Raw genomic sequence first — 24,408 nt, forward strand, 5'->3', positions numbered from 1 at the left:
TCCAAACGGGGCCTAGATCATAAAACAACCTATATTTTTCTAAAAGGCAATTTAACTATGAAGATAGGATACAAGATCATAAAAAAGTGTCAGATATAAAAATATAGATTTACTTAAGGTGAATATAATTTATTAACTATTGTTACGTTTGTAACGAATTTGGTCACTTTTTTATTTACAACTAACAACTCAGTTATTTTTATTTACAAATTCGAATTTGTTCTTAACAAAATTTTCTAAAATTATGAAAAAAAATCTTCAAAGAATTTCATAGAATTATTGACCGAATACAAGTGAGGGAGCTATGATTTTTCTAGAAAATCTTGTACACATTTTTTCTGTTTCTAAGTGTGATCATAGTGATGGGATATGTGCTTTTAAGTCTAAAGATTTCATGTTATTATTAGAGAATCTCTTTTTCCACCATATTCATTTATATAGTTGTATAAATATCATTTATCTTTATATGGTGCTTTCTAAAATCTTCATTTTATTTGCCGGAGACCTTCATATCATCTAATAGGTTTTTCTGATTTTTTAAATGATTTAAATTATATAATTCGAAATAGTATAAAAAAAATGTTTCAGACTATATAATCCGAAATCTGAACGTTGTAAAATGAAAAATTTAAAGGACACACAAGAGTGGAGAAGGGTGGGAAAATAAATCCTCTTGTTGTTGTACAATTGAAGATAAAATGAATTGGGCTCACAATAGATAATTCAAATTAAGTAAAATGAGAATTTTATGAAGCGCACAAGAGATATGTGGAAATTAAACCCTATAACCTTACACATATACTTTCACCCCCAACAAATTTTCAAGAATTCCAATTTTACCCAATTTGCAATTTAACCTTTTACCCATTAGTTTTTTTACCCCCACTTTCGATCAATATGAGTTCACCCTCACTTTCTGATGATGACATATGAATTTCCAGAAACTTGTAACAGGAAACCATACATAATCACAACATGAACATAGAATCAAAAACTTCCAAGATATGTAAGCTGTGAAAACAAATTCTCAAAAAGAAAAACTCACATATGCTTAGTTGGTCCAAGGGGGCTGCCCCTAAAGCAAGAACTTTATGCCCCCAAATTTTAGAGGTCTCATGTTAGACCCTCAAATATTTTTTGCTTTAAATATATTTTAGAAAGTCAGAGTTTGGACATTGTTTGAATATGATTTTGTGGCGTATTTCTTACTCCTATACTGTGTTGGAGGAGTTATATGGACATGGTTTTCTACTGATGATTAGCCTTTGTAGTTTGTGATGGACCATTCTTACCTTCCTGTTATGGAATGGCTGGTTGTTCATACTTTCTGGAAGTTCCTTTTTGAAGTTTTATTACTGGAAGTTTTCTACTGATGTCATACTTGCTGGCTGTTCATACTTGGCTGGTGATGATCTTGTTTTTGCTAGTAGTTGGTCTACAATGTTCCTTGCATGAAGATTGAAGAGCAAATTCTGCTTGGAAGCTTTCTCTTATGGTTTGAAGATTTGTATTGGTCACATTTTTTTGTTTGGTGTTAGCTTTGTAATTCAAACTCAAGTTAAGAGTTCTCTTACCTTGAGTTTGAGGGAGGCTGTTGAAATATAGTTAGTTATACTCATTTTAGAGTTAGTTAGTGTACGAGTTCAGTCACTAGTTGACTCTTTTGTATCTCTCTTTAACTTTTATATCATTTTCACTATTATCAATATAATAACTTTCTAAGCCTTTCCTCTCTATTTTTATGGATGCCATGTTTCTCAACATTCTTTAAATATTTTTGTGCCTAACTCAGTTAATAGTTAAATGAAGAGTTATATACTGGTAGTTTATGTAGCAAGGTTGATCCCAAAAGTAATTATTTTATTGGTGGTACTTATGTTAAATTATTTTTTTCTTCATATTTCTATTAATATGATGTTAGTTGTTGAAAATATATTAAAACAAGTTTTATGCAACCAAAATATGCAAAATTAAAAAAACAATTTATATTTGTGTTACAATTCAATTTTACTTTGCTATTTCAATGTTTAACAATTCATAAATAATGTCTATATTAAACATTATTCTCAATATATATTATTAATTAAACTAAATTTTTGTTTAAAAAAGTTCTTGCACTAACGAGGTTGAGTCTAACGGACAAAGAAAGACTCTCACTACTTGACGAATCAATATACAGACTTGAGATCGATATCTATATTTAGTATCCGACATGCCTCAAATAAAATTACGCATTCAATATTACTCCCTCCGTCCTATAATACTTGACACAGTTGACCTTATTACACATGTCAATGCATAATTTTGAGCTTAAATATCTTGAATAATTGAAAATACTCATCGAAACAAATTTAACGACATCTTATATGATACTATTTATCTTTGTATGTTAGTAGAAAAAATATGATCAAAATAAATTAGATCAAAATTGCACATTTTCAAACGGGTCATCTATTACGGGACGAAGGGAGTATTAATTATTTTATTTTTCTATCAATAATAAACTTAAAAGGTTTCAATTCAAATTTTATTTTGGACGTAGGAATGTATTGGCCCGACCCTCCCCATATCTCTCTTTTTTTCTTCTTCCTTTTATGACTCGTAGAAAATATTTTTTTGAAAACTTAAAAATGGAGAATAGTCTCTATATGTCAAAAGAAAATTCTGGTCCCCGAGCATGCAATAATGGAGATCTAGCCATTTTGTTCTAATTTATCTTTTAATTTAATCATGCTTTTACTTCTCAATCATGCAAATTAAACTAAAACATTAATCACTCTTTGAACATATGAGTGAATTAACATTTTTAAAATTAATGACGAGAGAGAGCGGTCTGGCAAGGGAGAATGGTGGTTATCCTCGTTTCCACCGAGGACAATTACGTCGGTATTCACCTTCACCGGAAGTAAGGTACTATAGGGGGGAAGGGGGGCCCAGCAGGGTGCCACAAAGGGGGGGATATAGGGGAGAACGGGCCGACGTGAGACCGAGGAAGAGGAAAGCACAGGAACATGTGGCTGGATAGCGGGATAGACATAGGGACAATCAGCGGCATCGAGGTACAAGGGATCGACGTCAAGAGCAGTCTAGGGTTAGGAACACGATCGATTATACAGATTGGTATGATGCAGAAGAGGAAAGCAATTATGGTTTTCAAGAGCTCTCAGATGACCGTAGGGTTACCATACATTATGTGCGACCAGAAAGGGCAAAGGTACGCGACGAGTTGCGATATGAGGATGGTTATGTGTTGGAGCATCAGCGATCACATTCTAGCAAGCGTGAGAAGGATTCGCTTGATCAATATGGTACATGTCACGAGCAACAACATCTCCAAGTACGACGTACAACACTGGTCCAACATGAAACAGTGCATTAAGAGAAGGTGAACCATGATGTCGTTTGTTTTTATTTTACAAATATCCCTCATGATATATCATATATTGCTTTATGACAAGGATTTGAGGTGTGCGGTATTATGGAGGACGTTTATCTGGCACGCAAGCACAATGTTAATGGAGGTGCGTTTGGCTTTGTACGTTATGGTAAGGTAAAAGACGTTGAGAAACTTCCGAAGGCTTTAAACAACATGTGGTTTGGTGATTGGAAAGTGGCGAGTTTTGGCATGATCGGTAATAATAGGAGAGAAGGCAGGGAGCGCGGTGAGTGCAGACCACAGGAAAATCATTTGGGTTGACTGGAAATCTATTTGTCGGAGTCAGGAGGTTGGAGGATTGGGGGTAAGGAGAATTAAAGATTTTAATTTAGCATTATTAGGGAAGTGGTGGAGAGGGAGAGTTTGTGGTATAGGGTGTTGGCGGCGTTGAATGGTGTGGAGGATGGTCGGTTGTGTGTTGGAGGTCTCGATAGTTCCGCGTGGTGGCGGAATATATCGACCTTGAGATTGGAGGGGTGGTTTCTTGGCAATGTCAGTCGCTTCTTGGGTGATGGTAGAAATACGTTGTTTTGGACTGATGTTTGGGTAGGCGAGGTGTCGTTACGGGTTAGATTTATTAGGTTGTATGAGTTGTCGTTACTAAAGGGGGAGTCAGTGCCTTCGATGAAAGCATTAGGGTGGGGAATTGAAGGTGATGCGTGGAGGTGGAGGTGTAGGTTGTTTGCGTGGGAGGAAGAGTCGGGTGGAAGAGCTTACCCTTTTACTTCGAAATGTTTCTTTACAGGTTCACTTGGAGGATAAATGGATGTGGAAGGTGGACTCATCTTTACATTATATTGTCCGGAGCGCATATAATTCTATTATTGCTCAGGTTACTGTTGATAATGCGGAGGCAGCTCCTTTTATTTGGCATAAAGATGTTCCGTTAAAGGTGTTGTTGCTTGTTACGTGATCGGCTACCTACAAAAAATAACTTACGTACGCGTCATGTTTTACACTTTGATGATCACTATTGTGTTGGTGGTTGTGGATCAACTGAAACATCCAACCATTTATTTTTACATTGCATTCATTTTAGTTCGGTTTGGAATCATATATTACGGTGGCTAGGCGTTGTTTCGGCGTTGCCTAATGATGTTACATGGCATTTTACTCAATTCCAACACTTTGGTAGTGCTTCTAAGTCGAGGCAGTCTATTTTACAGTTTATTTGATTTGCGACAGTTTGGGAAATTTGGAAGGAAAGGAAAAACATAATTTTCAAGGCAAAAGATAGTCCAATTATGCAGGTGGTGGATAAGATTAAGTTGCTAACTTTTAAGTGGTTGAAGGTGAAGTTTCCAACTCTTCCCTTTAACTATCATGGATGGTGGCTTAGTCCGTTTACTTTACTAGGCATATGCTAATTTCTGTAGTTATCTTGGGGTGCTTTGTGGTGCAAGCTCTTGCATTGTAATTATTGTATATTCCTTGTATGAACTTTTAGGTTTTTCTTCCTTAGCTCATCTTGTGCTAGGAGGCCTATGTGGTGGTAATATACAAACTCACAAACAGAAGCAAATTTGCTAGTTTGTTGGTTTTTCTCTCCGTTGGTTTCTCCCATTTGTTGCTTCTCCTCTCTATGATGGTTTCTCTATTTGGTTACCTCTTTTAGTTATGATATTAATTGATTTGGTTTGATTTCTTATGTTTATGATTAATTTGTAATAAGCTTTAGCTTAACAAACTTTAACTTGAGTGAGTGTGTTAGAACATTAGAAAATATCTTTATCATCTTATATGCACATAGTTCTAAGATTGATTCTTAAAATACAAACCTCTCAAAAATCATTTTTCATCAAAATTTATGTCAAGACATACATTCCAATCTTTTTCATATCCACATCATTTCAATATTTAAGTGATTTGTAGCTAAAATGTCAATAAACTAAAATGTAAATAAAGGACGACGAAGAAAATTAAAAAGTCTGTTTTTTGTTTTTTGTTGTTGAAAGAAAGGTCTTTTTTTGCTTTTGTTTTCTTTCTAATAAATAATACTTTGACATGTATAATTAGTAAACTAAAAATTATAACAATCATCTATTCATTTCTTTAAAAAAAAATCATCTATTCACTGCTACGAAAACACAATTAATTTTTTCTCAATCTTGGGAAAATTATTCTAGAGGTTTGCTAATCATAAACATACGAATTTTTTTTTCCTAATATCTACTCTAAATCCTAAATTCAGTTGCTTGTACAACAATTACATATGCCTAATGACGCGTTCTTTAAATTGTAAATTGTGTATTTACAATCTACATAGTCTCAACGAATACATTTTGAGGGATGGAATAATCTTGTCATTCTTTAGAGCATCAACCCTAACCTAAATTGCTACCTTACAGTACTTGTATAAGTATGAGAAAACTTTGGTTAGAAATCTATCTTTTTTATTTTTTTTATTTTTTACTTTTGACGATTGTGATTTATGGACACATTTATTTCTCTTGAAATGTCTTGTTCCATTTGTTTGGACCCCATTCCATAGGCCAGACTAATTTGATCACTATTTCTGTCGCTAAATGTGTTAAAAACCAATTTTTACTTTAGCGACTGAATGTTCAGTCATTATTTCTGTCGCTAAATATATTAACGATTAATTTTCATACCTTAGCGACTGAAAATTTTGTCGTTAAATAAAAATTTCTAATTTTATTTAAAATTCATGTGTGGCTATATCCACACATACCATAAGTTAGATCTGCTTTTGACTTCCAATATTTCTCAATGTATGTCACTTTACCAAAAACTACTATATAGATAACTCTCAAAACATTATGTTTCATTTTCGATTTATAATAGCGGCAAACCCACTTTAAAAAAAAAAATTTGGTAAACACAATGATCTATACTTATATATAAAGAAATATGGGGGTTTCAAGAATATTTTTGACTGACATTTTTGTTATTCCAATTATACATTTAAATAAATTTTTATATAATAATATTATATGTGTTATTAAAAAAAGATAAAAAAAAATGTTATATTTGTTATATTATCGTTGTCATTGAAAAATACATTGTTGAGTTTGTTATATTTGAAAGTCACAAATATCTATATTTATAATTTTTTATCTATATAAAAAAGGCTTAATTGCACTTTTGGACCCCTATCTTTCCAAAAGTTGAGGTTATGGACCCCTAACTAATTTAAATACAAAACAGCCCCCTATGTTTTGATTCTTTGGCAGTTTTGGACCCCAGTCCATTGTTGACTTGGTCAACGCTGACGTGGCACCCTAAGTGAGGTGCCACGTGTCAATTTTTTTTTTTTTTTGCCTTTAGGAGAACTAAACGACCACCCAAAGAAAGATTTCTACTCTTCCAACCAGATAATCTTGACTTAATACGGTCAATCAACGGTTGCCAAAATTTTAGTTTTCGAGCATCACCACCTATAGGCAACCCCAGATAAAGGAAGGGGACTCTGCCCAATTTGCAATTAAGAACAGAAGCTGCCTCAGCCAACCAAGAATCATGAATATTAACACCAACTAACATACTTTTGTGGAAGTTCACCTTAAGACCAGAAGTCACTTCAAAGAGAAGAAGCAGAGCTTTCAACGCTATAATATTGGCCCAGCTTCGCTCCCCAATCAACAAGGTGTCATCAACAAATTGTAGATGAGTGATGGAAACATGATTATTTGCGTCAACTTTGTAGCCAAAGAACAGGTCAGCCTCTACAAAAGCCTTCATCATAACATTTAACCATTCAGCTGCTATCATTGATAAAATCATGAAATTTCTAGATGATATCATTGATAATCTACAAACATTAGCGCAGTAAAAAAGCTGAAGTGCCTGTCTTTTCATTTGTAAATAATAATGATAATTTGATAAAATTAGAATTATTTTTTCTATTATAACCATTACTTAATATTTGTGAATTTAACAAAAATACCCAACATTTCTTTTGAGAGAAACAAAAATACCAACATAAGGTGAAATAATTGACAGATAACTAATCTTCTTTTAACATGTGATCATAGATTTGATAGTGTATATGATGATCAATCCAAAAAAGAAGAAAAGTCCCCCTCATTGTTGAAACAAACTGGGTTTTAAGTTTTAACTAACTGAATTATTTTACATTTACTTTTAGATTATTACTGCACCCTCAAGTTGTGACCATGAGAATGAATTCAATGAATTGAATTCAATTGATTTGCCATCATTACATCCCTTCCATTCCCTCATTTGTCCTTAAAGTCTTGTGTACTATTGTTACGTAACAGATCACCTTCCCTTAACTTTTACTTCTAAAAAAGTAATAAAGCAATCGTACGGAACAAATACCTAGTGGGAAGAAGGAACTGTCTTGGATTCTTCCTTAGTCGGCTACTTCCCTTCCCAAATAAATAACCCATCAAACTCTCTTCTTTTACATATCTTGCCATCCATCCTCATCTACCCCACACCAACAAGGTGCGTGTGTGTTTGATGCAACTTGAGTTGAGGACAGCAACAACTATATCAACAATAGAAAAGACTCAACAGACCATGAAGCACATGTATCATCCATTTCTAACTATATATATACCAAATCAATCCCCCATACCCAATTAAAAGATAATAACAATATGATTACTATTGTACCAAAAAAAAAAACAATATGATTACTATCATTTAATTATTCACTAAAAATATTTAACTTTAACTAAAATTATCTTAAATTATTCATTGTGAAACCATGTAAATCAACAAACGATTTTCGATAACAGAATACAACCTTACATATGAGTAAATTTTTTATTGACTAAACCAACTTTCATTGACAAGTTTTCTTAAATATTATGTAGTTGTGATTACTTATTTTACAAAAGAAAGTTTAAATTTATTGGATTCAAGCTCATAAAAATATAATACTCTCTCCATTTCATAACAACTGAGTCATTAGTAAAAAAATATTGTTTTAAAAATATTGAATAATTTCAGTTTTCAATACAACATTAATTATTTTTTCAATTATAACTCTAATTTATATTACTTTCACTACTCTCAATTCAAAATACATGTTTTACATTTATGATAAAGAAGAATGTAACAATACTTATAAAGACACTCAATATTATTGTTTTCTCTTTCCATTATACACTTTTTTTAATGTGTGTGAAATGATTAATTGATTCGCTTAAACTGAGACGAAGGGAGTAGATATCAAAATTCAAAGAAGATTGACAAACATTTATCATTTCTAATTACATCAATAATAAAAGTTGAATTTATGCTCTACAAAACATAAATGATTGATATATTAAATTCATATACGAAAGTTAAATTACATGGATCAATGTAAAAGAAGTTGATTCATATCTTAAAAGAACGCGTAAATTCAACTCTCATATAAGAATCTAATAAATAAGTAATTGATGTTTTGTAGAGAATGAATTCAACCATTCAAAATTGATACGAAGTATATGAAAATTATTAGAATGATATTATTATATCAAAAGTAAACTCATGAAATAAAAAAGAAATGAAAACAAAAGTACAAAACAAAGTAAACACTTGCAAACTCAGATCCTTATGTTACTTTAGATCTGAATTATCATCAAACCTTTCACATGAATTTCCCATAGCTCCTCTCTCCTCAAACACCAAACCTAAAAAAAAAAAAAAAAAAAAAAAAACTAAGGTACTTAGTACCTACCCTTATTCTTAGTCTCATACCCTTACATGTCTTTGATTAATTAATCAAAAAAATGGAAAAAGTAGCTCCTCCTCTTCTTCCTCTTCATCCTCCTATGTTATCATCACATCAATTTTACGATTCATCAAACACCAAAAAACGTGATCTATTATCATCATACGACGTCGTTCACATCCCAAACGATAATTGGAACCCTAAAGAATGGAATTGGGACAGTATCCGTTTCATGACAGCAAAATCAACAACAGTAGAACCACAACAGGTCGAAGAATCTCTAAACTTAAATCTCGGAAGCACGGGACTCGTACGACCAAACAAACGAATCCGTTCAGGATCTCCAACATCGGCTTCATATCCGATGTGTCAAGTTGATAACTGCAAAGAAGATCTATCAAAAGCGAAGGATTATCATCGTCGTCATAAGGTGTGCGAAGCTCATAGTAAAGCTTCTAAGGCTTTGTTAGGGAATCAAATGCAACGGTTTTGTCAACAGTGTAGTAGGTTTCATCCGTTGGTGGAGTTTGATGAAGGGAAACGGAGTTGTAGACGGAGACTTGCTGGTCATAATCGGCGTAGGAGGAAAACGCAGCCGGATGAAGTGGCGGTTGGAGGTTCGCCGCCGTTGAATCAGGTTGCTGCTAATTTGGAGATTTTTAACTTGTTGACTGCTATTGCTGATGGTTCTCAAGGTTTGGTTTCTATTTTTGGTTCAAAAATTAGTTTTTGATTTAATTTTGTTTGAATAGTAGTTTTTATTACTATTTTTGGTAATTATTATGTAAATTTTAGAAATTTGAAACAATTATTTTGTTGGTATTTATTTCAAATAAATAAAAGTAACTATATTTTTCGAAAAAGTAAAAATTATGGTGAAATTACTATATTTACCTGAATAAGCTAATTAAGTAGTTTTTTTAGAGCTAAATTTTGGATCAATGATGTTTTTTTTTTTTTTTTTTTTTTTTTTTTTTTTTTGTGGTGTTAGGATCAATAATTTGTTTCTATAGATCAAATAAGTTTTTAGTTTTTTTAATAATTAGAACATGCCCTTAATTGTTATTTACTTTGAATTTTTTTGATCATGAATTGCAATAATTTAGAGATTAATTTTTTGAGATTTTTCAAGAAAGTTTAAGTTGTGTTGTATTTGTCTACTGGAATGAAAATAACTTTATCTTAAAAATCAGTTATGATTGTGAAAAATGTTTTTTTTTTTTTTGGAGAAGCTACAGAAAGCAGCTTCTAATTTGAAACAGTTTTTAGACTTTTTTTTTTCTTTCCCTTTTTCAGATTCTCAATTTTTTGAAAATTTGTAAGAAACGAATGAAACTTCTAAAAGTGATAATTTTGTTAAAAAAACTAAATTTTTTCAAAATAAAATTCGTAACAAACCGACTCTAATTTATTTTTGAGAAGTGATTATTTTTCATAATTTTCTAAAAACATTTATGGGAAAAATAAACAGAAACTACCAAGCAAGCAAGTGCTACTTGTGATTGTTTTTTCTATTCTTATGTGTGGGCTAAGATTGTTCGTGTTGATGATATTGTTTAGGAAAATTTGAGGAAAGAAGGTCACAAGTTCCAGATAAAGAGCAGCTTGTACAAATTCTGAATAGGATCCCTTTACCTGCTGATCTTACTGCAAAGTTGCTGGATGTTGGTAATAATTTGAATGCGAAAAATGATAATGTCCAAATGGAAACTTCACCCTCCTATCATCATCGCGATGATCAACTGAACAATGCCCCCCCTGCCCCGTTAACTAAGGATTTTCTTGCTGTTCTTTCCACGACTCCATCCACACCTGCTCGAAATGGCGGCAACGGGTCCACAAGTAGTGCCGATCATATGAGAGAAAGAAGCAGCGGCAGCTCTCAGTCTCCAAATGATGATTCAGATTGCCAGGAGGATGTTCGAGTTAAATTGCCGCTGCAACTTTTTGGCTCCTCTCCAGAAAACGACAGCCCGTCTAAATTGCCATCTTCGCGAAAGTATTTTTCATCGGAAAGTAGTAATCCTGTGGACGAAAGGACGCCGTCGTCATCTCCTCCTGTTGTGGAGATGAATTTTGGTTTGCAAGGTGGGATTAGAGGTTTCAATTCTAATTGTATTTCCACTGGATTTGGAGGCAATGCAAATAAGGAAACTAGCCAAAGTCATAGTTGTACTACTATCCCTCTTGATCTCTTTAAAGGTTCAAAATCTAATAACATGATTCAACAATCTAGTTCAGTTCAAAGTGTTCCATTTAAAGCTGGTTATGCATCTTCAGGCTCTGATTATTCACCTCCCAGTTTGAATTCAGATACTCAGGTTCGGATTCTGCAAACCCTGGTTCATGCTTGCTTTGAATTTGTACTTTGCTTTTTATATGTTGTTATTCTTTTAATTAAGAGGCTTAGCCATTTTGTCTTTTGGGTTTTAATCTATTTGTGATGGTATTCCAACAGGATCGTACTGGGAGAATAATGTTTAAATTGTTTGACAAGCATCCTAGCCATTTCCCAGGAACGCTGCGAACACAGGTGAAATTAGTGTTGCACTTCCCTATTAATATTTTGCGAATCGGATGATGTCATTTTAATGAATATGGCAAAATGTCCTTCGCCAGATGCAAAGACATGATAGTATTCATAATCATTTTGTCTTTTTCAGATTTACAATTGGCTTTCTACACGGCCATCAGACTTGGAGAGTTACATAAGGCCCGGCTGTGTTGTCCTATCAATTTATGCTTCAATGTCTTCTGCTGCTTGGGTGCAAGTAAGCGAACTTCTGTGAATCGTGATGCACATTTTGACCTTGTAGAATTTTGCTTGCTGATTACTTGCATATTGTATTTTTTGCAGTTAGAAGAAAACTTCCTCCAACGTGTTGATTCTTTAATTCATAACTCAGATTCTGATTTCTGGAGAAATGGAAGATTTCTTGTTTATTCTGGCAGTCAGTTAGCATCACACAAAGATGGTGAGCACTGTGACTAGTGTTGATTTCTGACTTGTTTCGATCATTTTTTATCTTAGGCCTCATATTTTTATATTCATGCTTTAACCTTTGGAGGTTGTACTGGTTTTTCCCCTCTAATTGGATTGTTTATTACTGATTTTACAACAAACTTTAGATGGTTAAATATGCCATCATAGCTAGATTTTTATTATCAAGGATTTGAATCAGATTTATTTAAACTGAAATTCCAGGAAGGATACGCATGTGCAAACCATGGGGAACATGGAGGTCTCCAGAGTTGATATCAGTGTCTCCTTTGGCAATTGTTGGTGGACAGGAGACTTCTATTTCATTGAAGGGAAGAAACCTGTCTGCTCCTGGCACAAAGTTAGTACTGATTTTCCCCTTTTATGGACGTAGTGTTATGCTTCTTTCTGGTCTGTTCGCTTACTGTTTGTCCTAAATTTTGCAGGATTCATTGCACTGGTGCTGACTGTTATACATCGTCAGAAGTTATAGGATCAGGAGATCCTGGTATGGTCTATGATGAGATAAAATTGAGTGGTTTTGAAGTTCAGAATACATCTCCTAGTGTTCTAGGTCGCTGTTTCATTGAGGTATGTCTCTACATTCTATTGACTGCACATGATTACTGTGTATGGTTGCATACACTTGCTGTCTTGAAAATTTTCATGTACATGAAGTATATATTTGTGAACTTTTATTCAAAAAAATAATTGCAACTTACATGTTTGTGAACAGGTTGAAAATGGTTTCAAGGGAAACAGTTTTCCAGTGATAATAGCCAATGCGTCCATTTGCAAGGAGTTGAGACCGCTTGAGTCTGAATTTGACGAGGAGGAAAAAATGTGTGATGCCATTTCAGAGGAGCATGAACATCATTTTGGGAGGCCCAAGTCAAGGGATGAGGCTTTGCACTTTTTGAATGAGCTTGGTTGGCTGTTTCAAAGGGAAAGGTTCTCGAATGTGCACGAGGTTCCAGATTATTCGCTCGACAGGTTCAAATTTGTACTGACGTTTTCTGTGGAAAGAAACTGTTGCATGTTGGTCAAAACCCTTCTGGATATGCTGGTTGATAAACACTTCGAAGGAGAAGGGTTGTCAACAGGGTCAGTGGAGATGCTGAAAGCAATCCAACTTCTAAATAGAGCAGTGAAAAGAAAGTGCACAAGCATGGTTGATTTGCTCATTAACTATTCTATAACTAGCAAAAATGACACATCCAAGAAATATGTATTTCCACCGAATCTTGAGGGCCCTGGTGGCATTACTCCCTTGCATTTGGCAGCATCTACAACGGATTCTGAGGGTGTAATTGACTCTTTAACAAATGATCCACAGGAGGTAAATATTTCCCCCCTATTTTGACAAAAAGGTTATAGAGGAAATGTCCCTCATCATTCAGATTTACTGAGTTGTTTTTGCTAAGTATCAAATGGAAAATAGTCTAATTGGATTGCCTATGGTTTTTTGGGATTTAAATAGGTCATGTATGTCAGTCAACATGTGGGGACCTACTGCCTAGTCTATGTCAGGCCAGACTATGTCAGATTTGTTTTATAAATAGACAAGGGATTTTTTGGAAAGTCTATTTTGTTGAAAATGACAAGTTATACATATCTTAAAATCCTCTTATGCCTTACAGGCCAGGCTATTTAAATAAATTTGAAGTTTTTTTTTTATAATGTTTTGTCAAAAAGAAAAAAATAGGATTTTGATGTGTTAACAATCTAATACTTTAAGCACATTGACCTACATAAAAGAATTAAATCTATGAATTTTTAGTTATAAATTTTGAAGTCCTTGTCAACCTTAAAGTATGTCCTAGTCAGCCAACTTAGAATATAAATCAGTAGTTATCATGTTGTTTGGACTTCAACTCATCCTTTTCTCTACACTTAGGATTATATTTCAATGTACATTAATGATGCTTGCATGCTTCTATTTTATCGAGTCCTTGACTTGTCTGTATTTTTTATGCTGGTGTGTAGATTGGGTTGAAGTGCTGGGAAACCCTTGCGGATGAAAACGGGCAGACTCCACATGCCTATGCCATGATGAGAAATAATCACTCTTATAATATGTTGGTTGCTCGTAAATGTTCCGATAGACAAAGAAGTGAAGTTTCAGTTAGAATTGATAATGAGATAGAGCACCCATCACTGGGAATTGAGCTAATGCAAAAGCGAATTAACCAAGTCAAACGAGTTGGGGACTCCTGTTCCAAGTGTGCAATTGCAGAAGTTCGCGCCAAAAGAAGATTTTCCGGTTCACGGAGCTGGCTTCACGGTCCCTTTATTCATTCGATGCTAGCTGTTGCTGCTGTTTGTGTATGTGTTTGTGTGTTATTCCGTGGAACCCCTTATGTAGGCTCAGTTTCTCCCTTCAGGTGGGAAAACTTGAATTATGGCACAATGTAATTCTGTTGGTGAATGAAAACTCAAAGGTATTGAGAAGCATAAAACCAGGGCGAAAGGATGAACTTCAGTTGTGCATTTTGCGATGAGAGCAAAAAAATGAACATATTAGAGGTTAATTTGGAGCTATATCTTGGCAGATCGAGGAGAAACTAGAGATGGACTTAATGCTGCGTATTTCGCTGTGATGCCAGAGTTGTAAGTTACACCTGAATGTTGGGTGTCGAAATTTTATAACTGAAGAAATCTTCCACTTTTTAGACCAGATAGAACATAACCTCACAATATATGGACAGAAAATTATGAGAGCAGTAAGCATTGGGAATAAAGAGAAACTGAGTTGGGTAAATGTTTGATGCAATCAAATAATTTGGTTCATTGCCTCCTTTTTTCTCAAGGATCAATGACTAAAAAATTACCTGCTATAGAACTATGCATCATGTTCTAATGCATAGGTTTCGTTACTGTAAAGTTTATTTGAGGATATGATAATAGGGGATGACCATACTATATGATTACAAAGTGTAATAGTAAATTTTAAGTTATAATCTAATGTAATTGATGTTTCAGTTTTCAATCAGCTCTACACTCAGCTACCTTCTGACATGATTTTCCATTTGTGAATTTTTTGATACCATTAAAATATGTTCTTGTAGACAGACAGATAAATGCTTTGAAAAAATAAATAAAAAGTTCTAACCATTATTGATATTTTCTTGGATACCACAGTTCTATCAGATACTACTACGACAGATATGCATTGCTATACTGGGTGATTTTATTGAATTGCGTAGCTTATAGGGCTGTATCATTAATATTGTGAGTTAGTATTATATGTGCATGTGAGTTGTATCAATAATGTTTTTAAGCCAATAAAACAAGTCATATGAACATATATTAATATTGTGAGTTAGTACTATATGTGCATAAGTTGTTTTGTTGTATCCAACTCTAATTTTTGAGTTTTTAAACTTTTATCTTGCTGTTTTTATCGTAAATTGAAGAACTTAGCTCTCTCATGTTATATTATATAACAAAACTTTTGATTTTATTGATATATTCGGACCTTAGTTTTTTTAAAATTTGTCGTATTCTTGTATTGCTATCTGTATTATATCGGGTACCGTATCCATAAAAAAAATATATTTATATGTACATTAATAAATATATATCCATATATCTATATGTACATTTTTCTTATATCTAAAAAAATAAAATTTCTCTTATATATTTATGCGGTGTAATTGGGTATTAGAATGCTACCCATACCATACCAGTTTATTTTACGGGTAGCTACCTTGTCCATACCCAATGAGCGGTGATTAGGTAATAGGTATAAATCCAATTATTAAGGAAGCACAAATCAAACTCAATCTAGTTTTGTCTGCAGTTAGATATAAGCAGGATCAAGCACAATATTTTTGTAAACCATCTTCCATCCAAATCCATAAACTTAAAACAATTACTTAAAAAGAAAAACCTTCACCAGAATTTCTTATTTTATATATCACCCTTCCATTCTCTTAAGTCAATAATATGGGCCTCTTTATCTTTAGATAACTGATTCTGAAACACCATAAACTTAGGACTATTACTTTTCCCACCTTATGCATTTTCTCGCGCGCCATATTTTTTTTTTTTCTAATTTTATCCCTGGTCCGGATTTCGTTTTTCGGATGGCATTGTTAGAATTTTGCAGATGTTTTCGGATTTGAAAATCCGGAATAATGTTTTACCAAAAATTTTGCAATTTTAATCTTCAAAATTCGTAAAATAAAATGCAAATAAAATAAAAAACAGAAATAAAAAGACACAAACATAAAAACAACTCATTTTATTAATATATGAACTATAAATTACAATAATTTTCAAGCTTTTTAAGCTTATTACATAAGATCCTAAATCTATTTCTAATCTCCTCTGAGCCTAATTCTAATCTCCTAAGAGCCTAACCACTGGTATGTGATGGAACATACCGGTAGTTTGCCTATTGGAGGAAAACCGGAGGAGGAGGGAAGATGAGGGCTGGAAGAAGAGAACAATGCCCCTGAGGGAGGTGGGGGGTGCTCAAACTTACGCCCAGGTAGACCAAGCTAAGAACCACACTGACCCACATGACCCTCAAATGAACCGCGCTTCGTTGCATCGCGGTTCCATCCTCATTGACCGTTCATACAAACCCTGAAAGTTTTCAACGAGACCCTTATCTATGAAAGACCAACGATGGAAAACCATGGTTGTAGAAGGAAGAAGAGGAGGAGAGGGTGGGAGAGGATGGTGTGAAAAATGGTGGGGTTTGGAAGGCTATTTATAGGGAGGGGTGGGTCAAAAACGGTTGGGAGGCCATAAATGCAGTCAAAAAACTCGTTTTACCACTTTTTTTTTACTTGACCACCGACAAAAACGTGTGGTGCAGACCTCCAGCCATGACTGATGTATTCCAAAATATATAATCCGGAAAGCACATCTGTTTTCCGGATTAATGCAATAATGTTAAACGAGAGAAAAGTTGACACTTCCTGTAGGGCTAAGGGTGTTCCGGAATGTAAAATCTGGAAAGATTCAGAGCCATTAATGTGCGTTTGGACAGTTACAACCACCACTAACACATTTTCATTGACTGTATTAATGATCTAGGACTTGTTTTAGGCTATAAATAGGCTTCCATCTTCAACAAATATCTTCATTCTTCACTTGACCTCTTTTCTTACATTTTCTTCAAATGTTTTTTAGTTTTTAAGGGGTGTCGGTGGTGTCATGGTCATTAATTGTTGACCGTTCATAGGAACCATGCAATTGCAATGCATTGCAGCTTGTGTGGGGTTCATATAACGGTCAACAGAGACCCTTGATATCAAAGAAAGACACAAAAAATTACATAACATCTGGTCCGGATTTCTGTTTCCGGAAATCACTAACAATCTAACCCAGATTATGTAATCCGAACCAGAGATATTTTAGTAAATTTTGCAGGGCACGCGAGGAGGCAGCAGAATGGAAAAAGTAATAGTCTAGACTTAATGTCATTCACGTTTTGTTAAAGTTGAAGAGAAGCAAAAGAGAGCACACTTGCTAGAAGTTCAATTTAAATTAGATCTTCCAACAAGTTGTAGCTTCCTTATATCAATATAGAGAGTGGTTTTATATCAATATAGAGAGTGGTTATCTAATCTCATGTCAAGGAAGCATATCTAAATTCTCGAAATTTTCTCCAAATAACACCTGCATCCGCAAAAAACTTTCTATTTTATTTGCCCAATAGATATCAGTTAGACAACTCCAAATATTTTATTCCAAGATACCTTTTTGTTTAGGCCTGCATACATATTTCCGGGGATAACCTATGTTATTTTAGAATATATTACACTCATCTTCTTTAAAAAATATTTAAATTACATTTTTTTTTTCTCTTTTAGGTCAAAATATACACCCTCCTATGCAAAATATATTAATTAGACAAATTACTCTCTCTTTACTCGAGAAAAACTTGAATTACATGCGCATTCCTCCTAACGTTAAAATCTACACTTCTCTTCCTTATTATTTTTTTAATGATTTTAATAGTCTAGTAACGAAAATCTAAGGCATATAGGAGGACACTAAAAATTGACGTGTATCTATTTTGTTATTAGCAAAATTTGAATCATATTTTTGTCTAGTTTTGATATACAACATCATTAACATATATTTTTAAGCATTGTTATTCATTAACATATATTTTTAAACATTGTTATAAAATATGAAACAATACAAAACAATAAAATATTTTAAATCACTAAGTCAATAAAATAATAAAAAAAATTGTATCACTTACATCAAAATTAAAAAGAAATAAATTATTTTGTTTTGAATGCTGGATCAAAATATGTAGATATCATAATTCATAAAAATGGTTTAAAATGTAGTACATAAATAATTCTTAGGGGGAGAGGATTGTAATCCAAACAATATTAGAGAAGGGGAGTATATAATTTATGAGTGATGCTATTTATCTAGAAATTTTTTATCCTGAGAGCACCACATAAATGTTTTAGCCAATCAAAGGCCTGCTTGTCCACAAATGGGGGTGATGGGTGAAATATAGAAAATGTATTCAACAGCTACACGGTCGTGAAATTCTCGTTATAAATATCATTTCTCATAATTTGTTTTAGATTTTTACTTTCAAAGGAAGGGAATGTATATTATAATATAAGATAGGAGGGGAATCTAATTCACGTTTTCTCTTACGAGAGGAGAGTATAATTTATTAACTCACTAATTTATTTCATTAACCATAACATGATGACAAAAACTATAAGTGTATAATACTTCTTGTAAAAAAAAAAAAGTGTAGAATACTTTTTATAACCCTTTGGACATCTTGAAAAAGACATAAAATATAGTGATAAACAAATCAATGTTAAATTAGACAATCTTGTAAGACAAAATTAAGATTGACTATATGAATTTAGAACACTAGAGCACTTGTCATAGACATAATTAACGGTTGCTGATAATTGTCGTGTCAGATAATCTAAGACAGCAGTTCTTAGTGGAGAAATCCAAACTATATATTTCATGAAGACAAAGGAGCCTACGGTATACAGAGAATTAAAAGTTCCTATGATTCACATCATTTTCCTCATGTAAAAACTAGCAGTATTAGACTATTAGTATTACATTCCTTGAATACCAATGTTGGTGTCTGGTATGTGGTATCTTAGTCAATTACATCGATCATCTATTATGTTGACAAAAAAAAACTATCTCATTCTCTTGCACAATGAAATGTTGGTACATGTTTTTAAAAGCTAACTCTACTGTACTGTCTACAAAAATTCCAAAAGAATCAAAATGGAATTGTGTATGGCAAAGCAAGTATGTTAACCTCAGGCATAAATTGCGCCCGAGGCCATAGAGATTTTGAACACCGAAAGGCATCGGTCTTCTGTTTCTTGGAGACATGCTTTGCTTCTATCTTCACTGAACTAAATAACCAATCTTGATCCAATGCATCAAATAGTTCATATGCTATCGGCTGAATGTGAAGTAAGGATTTGTACAGTGATTCCACGCATCGACTTTCATCATCAACTGTTTTATTTGCTTCTAGAGCATCAACTGGAACCAAATTCTGCAATGGTTTGCAAACTTTGGAAGCAGAATTTCTATGAAGCTGCTGATTGGGGGTCTCAACTTTCGTGAGCGGACGATCAATTCTTCTAGTTTCTTGAGTGAGTGAATCTCCAATTCCAACACTTGTTGAACAAGACCCAAATTGAAATCCTTGTTTGGATTTCTCAGGTTCGCTATGTTTCGTCAATGGAAGACGAGTTTTAATAGCATCTTCTGTTTCACAAAGTAGTACACATTAGATTTTGTAAACAAGGTTTAAACAACACAGCAATAAACAATGCAGTTAACAAGTTTCTAAGCTTTCTCACCATGATCTTGATTAGGTAACAAGGTGCACCTCTTTCTCTTGCTGCTTTGAGTACTGTCAGAGGAATAAGGCTCTTGAGGTGAAGAGACAGGTTGTTCAAGTTCCTCAGTAATACCACTCCTTTCAAGTTGTTCATTCTCATAATCTTCACCCATTAGCAACTTCCCATTAATGTCTTTTAACTTCATAGCACCACCAAAACTTGCATGAGAGGTAGTTGAATCTTTTTGTTTCAACTCTTTCTCCCTTTTCCTTTTCTCCCTTTTCTCTTTCCTCTCATTCTTGTCTTCCTTCCTGTTCTTTTTCTTTCTGTCTTTCTTGGGCGTATCCAAATCGAAACGGAGCTTTAAAGAACCAAAACAACGATTTCAAACAGCGGATATGGAAGACCAAAGAAGCAAACATGCTAATATATGCAAGCATTTCAATCTAAAAATCAAGTAACCACATCTTGTTTACAACTATCATGCGACAATATTGTAACAGAAGATCGATCACAATGATTAGTAAATGATCAACAACGAGCATAATTAGTCACACATCAACCAAAACTGACGCGCATATTAATGAACCCTAATCGCATGTTATATACAAAGGAAATCCAAATCACACACGAAGTTGAGCACAAAAGCAAAAATTGAAACTGGCTCAACAAACCTTAATCATATACCCCGGAGGTGGAAAAGGAAAGCAACGAGACATCTTCGTGAAGGAAGAAAAGCTAGGGTTTGTTTGGTTGAAGATTGAACAAGTTTTCTTCTCTAGCACGAAAACAAACCCTAATATCTCAAACGCACAAAGCAAAATATTATATCTGAGGGATGGGTTTGTATTTATAGGCTGAAGTAACTGACTGAAAGGGTCACACTTAAGTCAATCACGCGTATCTATGATAACTGAATCGTTTACTTCTTAAACCAATTTAATAGAAAACCTGAAAATCGAATCAACCCAAACTAAAAATCAAAAACCTCGTTTAGTTTAGTTTTGTTTGGGCCATTTTTCATTCAACCATACAGTTAAGTCTGGTTAGTTGTTTTTATTTTTTTCATCCAACCAAACCAAACCATATATTTATGTGTTACTACGCAAAAACCGAATCAAACGAACCAATCCAAACCATATATTTTTTTTTTAAAAAAACAACTAAACTAACTGAATAAAATCGGATGCCATGTTCAAATATTAAAAAAGGTCCCCAATGGAAAAACAAGAATTTTTTTAAGCAATAATAGTCATTTATTTAAGTTGTAAATAACCCTAAAAAAAGTCATTATTATAAATTAAGTAAAAGTAAGTTTGTATGGTAGGAACTAACTAACTTGTGTTGAGTTTCACTATCCAATAATTCTTTTAATAATAAAAATTGGGTTCATAATAAAAAGAAACATCAAAAACTTAAAAAGAATAATCACTTTGTTTGCGCAAAACGGATTTAAACTAAAAACAATAGAAAAAAAATACTAATTATTTAACGGATTTAATTTGTGTTGTTAATGGAAACAAATGACGAAAAATTCAAGGTATAAAGTATTTTTCTACATTTATAGATAACTCTGAAATGCATATTAAGTTGTAAATTAATTTGATAAAAATATTGCAATGACATAATAGTTGTTTATGTAATTGAGACTTTTATATTTCGTTCAAATTCACACAAATGTTTGGAATTGAACCTCAAGACCAAAGACTCAAATGCATTCTACTTTACCACCAAACCATTAGAGCATCTGCAATGGTATTTCCCTAACAAGGACTCCTTAAATGGACTCCACGTGACACATCACTTATTTATAATTTTTTAATAAAAGTATCTATTAAGGACTCCAATGAAAAGTACTTAAATATGTCTCACTATCATTACATCATTAAACAAAAAATAATTTACCTATTACTCATTTTTACAAGTGGGACCAAATAGTACACATTTTATTACTCCTTTATGCAAGTGAGACCAAGTAGTACACATTTTATTACTTTTTTAAACGTGGGACCCATTAGTTGCCCAAGAGAGAGAGAGGGTTCTTATATAGTTGCTTGTTCCTTAACGGGGACTTATTTTTTCTTCCTCCAATGGAGGGTCCTTAACGGGGAGTGGTCATTGTTAAGTAATGACCCCCCATTGAAGATGCTCTTACAAGACATCTATTGATTTTTTTTATTTTTTTTATTTTATTATATATATTTAACACTTTTGGAATCTATATTAAAATAAATAAATATTGAGGCTCCTAAAATTGGGAGGCCCGTCACCGTAGCTCACCTTGCACTTGCTAAGGGCCGGACCTGAATATATATATATATATATATATATATATATATATATATATATATATATATATGGATTTGCTAGAACACACCAACTAGTTTTTATGTGGGAGTGATATATATGAGAAGAATGTTTATAATGAGAGATTAGAGCATCAAAATAGACATGTTATTCTTTTAAAAAAAATTATAACTTCTTTAATATAATATAATAAATTATTCAAAAAATTAATATTTTATATATCTGGTTCGACCCGGTTCAACCCCCAGTTGAACCTCTAAACCTTAAACCCATGCCTATATCGGTTTATTGTCCGGTCTGGTTTTGATTACCTTGATATTAATACACAAAACAGACACATTAATTACAATAATAAATTTAAAAAAAAAATGCTGAATAAAACAAAATGGACTTACATATAGGGACACTAGGAGTAAAATGCAATCCGTCATATGGCAGTATAACCAAAATGTGAACAATGCTGAAACCCTTTTGTCTTTGTCAAAACCTTCTTCAGACCATTAAGCCAATTAATTCAATCAAGGTGCAGTTAAATGAGAATGAGACCATGAATGAATTGATTATCAATGCAACAAAAATGTTTGCAAATAATAAATAACGTTTCAAATAAAACGTATAATTTTTTTCTATATATATTTTTAAGAAAATCATCAGCATGAGTTTTCTACTAAGTTGAACATGTATTTTTCTGTGATTATAAATGGAGGTTGTTTGTTCCCCTTAGATTGTCCAACCAAACTTAAAAGAAGAACCTATGTCAAAGAGCAAGATGAAAAATGTTGTTATGACTATGGTCATGATAATGGCGATGAGTATGTTTGTTTTTGCACATGCAATATCTGAAGGATTAATAAAATGCAAAAACTATTGTATGACAAAGCATTGTGATAAGATAGGCTGACTGTACTCACCGCAAGTACATAGATAAGTAAATGTATTTATCTTTTTACATAATTTAAAAAAAAAAAAAAAAACTTACTAGTGTTTCTAATAAGTGTGAAGTTAAATACTTTTTTATATGGGTTAAATTACATATCTTATCCCTTAACTAATTATGAGGTTTCATATTAGTCTCATACTTATTGTTATATATTGGTCTCTTAACTCACCTTTGTCTTAATCATTTGGTTAATTCATTGTTATATTTGTTGTTTCATTCTTCAAGTATTATTTTCAAAACTAGGGATTGTGCTCCTCTTCCATTCGTCCCTAGCGGAGTGTGATCCTCTTTAAATAGGAGCTGGAGCCCGCCCTTACCCTCCCTTCCGTTCGTCCCTCACAGAGTGTGCTCCTCTTTAAATATCAGGTTTGAATTATTCTGGTGCTAACAACTTATGTGCTGGATCAACTCATACATTCTATGATTTGGCGTCAATTGAATCTGTTAATGAACGGTAAGATTGGTCTTCAAATTAGTTGGTCATTGACCCAGTCAAATTTCTAATTTTTTTTCTTAAAAAAAAAATCCCATTTCATGTTTTTTCATTGGACTTTTTATTTAATTTCATATTAAGCTTAATTTTTTTTTTTTAATATTCCAAAACATTTTTCTCAAATCCAGTTACATTATCTTCGACGTCGTTGGCATTTACCTATGGCATGATCTAAAGATCTCTTGAATAGCACTTTTAGAATGGTGTTTTGTAAAGAGATTCAAATTTTCATTAAACTTTACTACTAATTACAAGTTGCTTCTTCCATGTCAATGATGGTTTTTAACTCTTCAACAATTTAAACCCCATGTTTTAGAAATGAAAGGTATTAAAAGTACTGGCAATCTCCCCATCAATTTTGTAGAATCCACAAAACCCAAAAGGGAATTCTTTTTTTAAGTACATGCCGCCAATTAATGTTGAATTGATTCACTCAACATTTTTAAAAATGATATCAAGTTATTCTCTAAAAAAAATGATTTCAAGTTATGAATCAATTCAGGCCACTTGTAATATTTCATGTTGAATTAATAAGTAGCATTTGTTTGATACTCCACAACTTCTATAACTGATTTATATTATAAGCAGGTCTTAAATATTTATAAGGATAAGGGTATAATTGTTGGGGGTAGGATAAAAAAAATAACATTTTTACTTACGACGTAACCAGAGTCACAGAGCTATGAAACACATACATAAATCAGATTAGACGTGTCCTAGCGTTGGACACGTGTTGTGTACGACACCGACATAACACCAATACATATAATTGCACTAAATTA

The 24,408-nt window shown here is 33.1% G+C and overlaps 2 protein-coding genes across 2 annotated transcripts; one reads left to right on the forward strand and one right to left on the reverse strand.

Annotated features, from left to right (window-relative positions):
* Nucleotides 1–8,901: 8,901 nt before the first annotated feature.
* On the forward strand, nt 8,902–15,058 carry LOC11419827 (squamosa promoter-binding-like protein 14). Its single transcript, XM_003589635.4, has 9 exons — nt 8,902–9,781; nt 10,647–11,407; nt 11,545–11,619; nt 11,750–11,857; nt 11,944–12,061; nt 12,292–12,427; nt 12,513–12,657; nt 12,803–13,405; nt 14,053–15,058. The coding sequence occupies exons 1-9, from the start codon at nt 9,145–9,147 to the stop codon at nt 14,479–14,481; spliced, it is 3,012 nt and encodes a 1,003-aa protein (XP_003589683.1). The 5' UTR covers nt 8,902–9,144; the 3' UTR covers nt 14,482–15,058.
* A 4,231-nt stretch (nt 15,059–19,289) lies between these two features.
* LOC11434357 (uncharacterized) lies at nt 19,290–20,605 on the reverse strand. The gene is made up of 4 exons (XM_024774573.2): nt 20,561–20,605; nt 20,106–20,247; nt 19,905–20,048; nt 19,290–19,809 (listed from the first exon to the last, which is right to left on the reverse strand). Exons 1-4 carry the CDS (start codon nt 20,603–20,605, stop codon nt 19,310–19,312), a joined length of 831 nt encoding a protein of 276 aa, XP_024630341.1. The 3' UTR covers nt 19,290–19,309.
* Between the last annotated feature and the right edge of the window lie 3,803 nt (nt 20,606–24,408).

Source organism: Medicago truncatula, chromosome 1 (assembly GCF_003473485.1).
Source record: "Medicago truncatula cultivar Jemalong A17 chromosome 1, MtrunA17r5.0-ANR, whole genome shotgun sequence".
Classification (NCBI taxonomy): domain Eukaryota; kingdom Viridiplantae; phylum Streptophyta; class Magnoliopsida; order Fabales; family Fabaceae; genus Medicago; species Medicago truncatula.

Coding starts and splice junctions, on each gene's coding strand:
- LOC11419827 (XM_003589635.4), top strand. CDS start 9,145: ATGGAAAAAGTAGCTCCTCCTCTTCTTCCTCTTCATCCTCCTATGTTA. Junction 12,658..12,802: donor TAGGTCGCTGTTTCATTGAG/GTATGTCTCTAC, acceptor GTTTGTGAACAG/GTTGAAAATGGTTTCAAGGG. Junction 13,406..14,052: donor TAACAAATGATCCACAGGAG/GTAAATATTTCC, acceptor GCTGGTGTGTAG/ATTGGGTTGAAGTGCTGGGA.
- LOC11434357 (XM_024774573.2), bottom strand. CDS start 20,605: ATGTCTCGTTGCTTTCCTTTTCCACCTCCGGGGTATATGATTAAG. Junction 20,248..20,560: donor CTCCGGGGTATATGATTAAG/GTTTGTTGAGCC, acceptor GGTTCTTTAAAG/CTCCGTTTCGATTTGGATAC. Junction 19,810..19,904: donor GTTACCTAATCAAGATCATG/GTGAGAAAGCTT, acceptor TTTGTGAAACAG/AAGATGCTATTAAAACTCGT.